Source organism: Gavialis gangeticus, unplaced genomic scaffold, assembly GCF_001723915.1.
Source record: "Gavialis gangeticus isolate Ggan-Ray unplaced genomic scaffold, GavGan_comp1, whole genome shotgun sequence".
Taxonomy (NCBI): Eukaryota; Metazoa; Chordata; order Crocodylia; family Gavialidae; genus Gavialis; species Gavialis gangeticus.
In genome coordinates this window covers 21,271,591-21,276,567 of record NW_017729000.1, presented here as the reverse complement: position 1 = coordinate 21,276,567, position 4,977 = coordinate 21,271,591, and the positions used below count along the sequence as shown (strand labels likewise).

General features: G+C 51.8%; 1 protein-coding gene across 1 annotated transcript in view; it reads left to right on the top strand.

Moving 5' to 3' along the window:
• Positions 1-4,506, top strand: part of MSX2 (msh homeobox 2) — a 5,271-nt gene extending 765 nt beyond the window's left edge. The window contains exon 2 of the mRNA XM_019506397.1: positions 2,672-4,506. Coding sequence (XP_019361942.1) covers positions 2,672-3,096 — 425 coding nt within the window. The 3' untranslated portion in view covers positions 3,097-4,506. The remainder of the gene's footprint in view (positions 1-2,671) is intronic.
• Positions 4,507-4,977: the final 471 nt, after the last annotated feature.

Genomic DNA, 4,977 nt, shown 5'->3' with positions numbered 1-4,977 from the left:
GCCGGCGCCGGGGAGGCAGCTGCAGTCGCCGCGGGCTCCTGCGGTGCGCTCCCGGCCGCCGGGGAGTGCGGCCGGCCCGCGGGCCCATCGGGATCTGCCCTTCGCCCTCACCCTTGGGCTCGCAGCAGGCTTCCCGGCGTCCGCGTCCGGGGTGCTGTAGGCTGGAGGAGCAGGAGTGAAAGGGCTGGAGGCGTGAGGGGCAGCCCCCATGCTTGTCACGCACCTGCAGCCGGGGCCTTCAGCCCCTCTGCCTGCGCCCGGCCCGGCCCGGCCCGGCCCGGCCCGGGACCTGCTCGCTGGAAGGAGCTGCACGGTGGATGCGGCCCCCGCTCCTTCCTGGCGTATTTGTGTCTCGGTCCTTGCCGTTGTTCACTCGCCCCTCAGCCGGATTAGTCGCGTCTCCTGAAGAGGTCGTGTGACACGACGGGGAGAAAGCAGGAGCGATTCGGCCTCTCTTGTAGAAAGTCTCCCGGTCCCCGTGTGGCAGCGTCCCTGGCCGGAGCTTAACCACCTCCCTTCTCCAACACGGCCTGGAGCCGAGCTCGACGTGGACAAGGCCGCGCTCGTCTTCCGCCGCCCCCTGCCCCTGCCTTCCCTGGGCAGGGTCACGGATTCACCCAGCTCCCCCCTTTGCTTCCCCCCTCCAGCCCTTCACAGGGGTCAGTCGTTCAGGGTGAGCGACCGGCCTTAAACAGCCTGAAAGTGTGTGCTGGGATCTCGGGGTTCACCGCTGGCGGTGGGAAGTGTATTAAAGCAATATGGAAAATAGGAGCTTGTTACACGCGCGCGCGTGTGTCCCTTTCTCCCTCCCCAGGGCATCCTTGTCAAATCAAGCACCTTTTGACTCTTAATAGGCGAGAGAAAAATCAGCCCTGTGTAGTAAAAGGCTTTGGCTGGTCCTGCAGCCTGGGCCATCTCGGCAGGTAGACGGAGGTCTCTGAAAAGCTACTTTGGGGGGGTGAGTGAATGGTCGGAGGAACCAGAAGACTTCACGGTGGGATCCTGTGATCGGGACGCTGCTATAATTCCCGGTGATCGGGTCCAAGGGTGCAATGAAAAGCGCAGGGGAAGCGCTCGCTTCTCTGCCGGCGCCGGCGGGTTAGGCTGGAAGACCCCCACCCCCCTGCGCCCGACCAGGCTCTTGCCAGGCAGTCGCAGGGCGGACGAGGCATAGGTTCAAGCTGGCAAGTGTCAGCGGAAACCTCTGCTTGGTCTTCAAGTGAGTCCTCCGCCTGCTTTGCAAGCAGCAAAAATCTTCCCCCCGCCGGGCCAGTTCCTGATGCCGTTTGAAGACTCCGCACCTCTCCTCTTTGGCTGCAGTGGAAACCCGAGCAGACAGACGTGCTTTCGTTTTGCGGCAGTTTTGTGCGAGTCGCCCTTTAGGACAAACCCTTCGTCTCCTCTTCCTCCCCTTCGCCTGCTTTGCAAGGAGGGAAGTAGGAGAGCAGGAAGGAGGCCTTTCGGCAGTCCTGGCTGGGGAGAGCTTTGCCCGGGCGCGGTTGTCCCGCACTGGAGCGGCCCGGGTCAGCACGGGGCTGCATCTGACGGGCTGTTTTCCCACTCGCCCCCTGCGTGCAGTAGAAAGAACAGGATTTAAGATCTAGATCAAATCATTCCCTTCTCCTCCTCCTTGTTCTGAAATACTGCCGTTTGGTTGGTTGGTTGGTTGGTTGGTTTTTAATCTCATTGCAATCCCTGCATTTAAAAACCCGCCTGGTTCACTCGCAAATTCAGACAATCCCTCCGCAATTCTCTGCAAAAGCAAGGGGCAATCGAGAGGACGGGCAGATGTGACATTTCTTAAAAGCAGGGCCGGGGGGTTGCATGGAGGGCAGGCTGAGTGGCACTTTCAATATTCAACTTCAGACCTGCCTGTTTTCCCCTCTGAAACGAGTTGCAAAGCAAACCGAGTCCCCCAAGTGTTAAAGCTGCGCCCATTCCAGGCTTACTTCCAAGGCAATCCGTATCAGGCCAATATTAAAAGCTAAATCTTTGGGGGGGTTGCTGCACCCCCTGTCCTTCATAGGATGGGGCTGGAGAAGGCGGCAATCGGGAACATCCACTTCTGTTTTTTACATTCGTGTATGTCAAACAAGAGAAATGTTGAAAGCCAGCTTGCTGCCTGGCTGAAAGGAAAAGGAAGGCAAAACAAAGTAATTCAAGGGCAACACTGACCACAGTTTCCCTAAGAACAGTGTCAAATAAAAGGAGGATCGCCCCTCATTTTCCAGTCCCGGGCAGAAGCTCCCTCCAGGACAAGTGGGGTTTGCTGGGTGGGACCCGGTGCAGGATACACCTGGGATCCTATTGCTTGCATGAGCCGGGTCTGTCCCACTGACCACAGCCAGCTGGGGCATCCTGGCACCAGGCTCTGAAGCCCTGCACCATGTACCCCAGCCTCAGGGGTCCCCATTGAGGATCCTACAGCACTGGATCACTGACAGGTTCTGCCTTGTGTGAAGTCCTGGCTGCCCTTTCAGCCCAGGAGTTGACCTCCTGCCTTGGCTGGAAGCTGCTGCTAGTGCCTTCTTAGGAGCATTGGTCCCTAGACTCTTGTGATGGGGTTTCCTGGCAGGAGTGGTGGACCCCAAACCCAGTTCACCCCACCTCTTCTTTAAGTATCCTCTTCCTCCTCTGCTTTTTCAGTAACTGGCCTTTTCTTTCCTTCCAGGACACCTGAGTCCCACAGCCTGCACCCTAAGGAAGCACAAGACTAACAGGAAGCCCAGGACCCCCTTCACCACCTCCCAGCTGCTGGCCTTGGAGCGCAAATTCCGGCAGAAGCAATACCTGTCCATTGCGGAGAGAGCAGAGTTTTCCAGCTCGCTCAACCTCACAGAGACCCAGGTCAAAATCTGGTTCCAGAACCGGAGGGCCAAGGCCAAGAGACTGCAGGAAGCTGAGTTAGAGAAGCTTAAAATGGCTGCCAAGCCCATGTTGCCATCTGGGTTCAGCCTACCCTTCCCCATCAATTCTCCCATCCAGGCTGCTTCTCTGTATGGAACATCTTATCCCTTTCACAGACCTGTGCTCCCCATCTCACCTGTAGGACTCTATGCTACTCCTGTCGGATATAGCATGTACCACTTATCCTAAGAAGATGGGAAAGCAAAAGCAGAGACTTTCTGGTGGATTTTGTCCCATCTGAGAATGCGGTACCATAGCAGTACTGGCCTTTCTGTCTGCATGTGCCATACCAAGTGTCTAGGAGTTTGCCTAGGCATAAAAGCAAAGCAACCTGTTTGTGCTCCAGGTCGGAGGGGCAGGGGGGAGGAACCTGCTAGCTCTCCTCTGAGTGTGATCTGAGCACTCGGACTGATCCCAAAAGGAACATGTAAAAACATATACCAATTATTAAATAGGGGGGAGGGGGGTTAATACTACACACTAAAAATGGGTAAACCAGCAGTCTTCTATCTGAGGCCTAGTTCCCCCAGGCAAAGCCCAAGATCTGTTTTTAAAAGTTCATTCTCTAAATGGGATCTCAATATTGGAAGGGAAAGTTAAATAAGGTGTAAGAGTTTTGCGGGGCTTGTAAACAAAATAAATGATAGCTATATTCATAATGTAAATAGAGAAGAGGCCAAAGGCACCAAAGTTCCTGCCTTTTTGAGCAGGAAACCCACCCAAAGATAGTCCAGACAAGGGTAATAGGCAGAATGCAGAATCGGCCCCTTATATGAGTTAAGTAACCCCCTCCTCCCCCTTGGCTCATGTATATTTTTGATCTGTATAAATCTCTTAAATATTAAGGCCCGTGGAGGGGAAGGAAGAATTCAGAGATTTTTGGGATCCTCTATCCTGCTTTGCTGCCCCGTATTTTCACCTACATCTGTATTCTGGGCTCTCTCTTGTTATTTAAAGGAGGGAAACAGAGACGCAGAGAAAATAGTTGGGTTATATATTTTTTGAAGTAGAGAGCCGGCAAAGATTATCAGAGCATACCCTTGTTTATTTGCAATAATCTGATTTTTAAAGATTACCTGGCAAAGAGAATGTCAATGAGAGAAATCATGCTCAATTCACAGAGAGACCCAGGTACCCCCCGCAAAAAAGAAAGAACAAAAAGAAAAACCCAAAAAACAAAAAACCAACCCAAGACATGGGCAGTAGGGATGCTATTCATCTCCCCTGGTTTTATTGTGAAAGTGGGATTGTCTAAGCCCGGATTTCTTCTTTTAATTATTTTATTGTTTTATTGCTATTGCTAAATTTTGTGGCAAGGTTTTGATAGAGGATACAGACTGCAGAAGGTAGGATGTCTCCTGCATGTACATTTTTTAGAATATTGTGGGGAAGAAGCGAGCCACAAAGTTTTGACTTACTCCAAGTTTTTGACCTGTGTTGTCAACCCCTGACCAGTCCCCCTCACCCAGCCCCACTTTCCCGTGATATTAAAGTCCCTTTGAAAGGGATGCCTTGTACAAGTTTATATATTTTATTGAAGATTTATTCTTTCCTTATCTCTTATTTCGAATTAAATTTAAAAAAAACCACAAAACTTGCTCAAGTGCGTGTGGGTTTGTCAGAGTTTACAGTTCTGTTTGAGCAGTCCTGGGTCATGATCAAAGAGGATATCCAGCGTTTTCTGTGTAGTTTTGCCTGTATTATTTATTATTATTATTTTTTTGCCCTCTCTAAATCTTAATAGGAATAAAAGCCAAATCCGTGGCAGGCTGAGCCAAAAATTCAAGGTCAAAAGCCAAGGCTTTTATGAGCTTTGGTTGTTTTTTAACAACTCTTCTCAGGCGCCTCTGTTCTTTGCACTATTGTGTGTCATACTGACATTTTTGCTTGCCTCTTGGGCGCAATCCCTTGCATCTCCATTTGATTTGGACTTCAGTCCCCTCCCCGGGAGTTTACCTTCAGTGAGAGAAGAGCCAGCAAATGTTCGTGCTATAGTTCACAGGAGTGGTGCTTAGACAGGTCGAGGCTTCGCAGTCTAGACACAGAGGACAAGTCAGGATAAGCTGTATT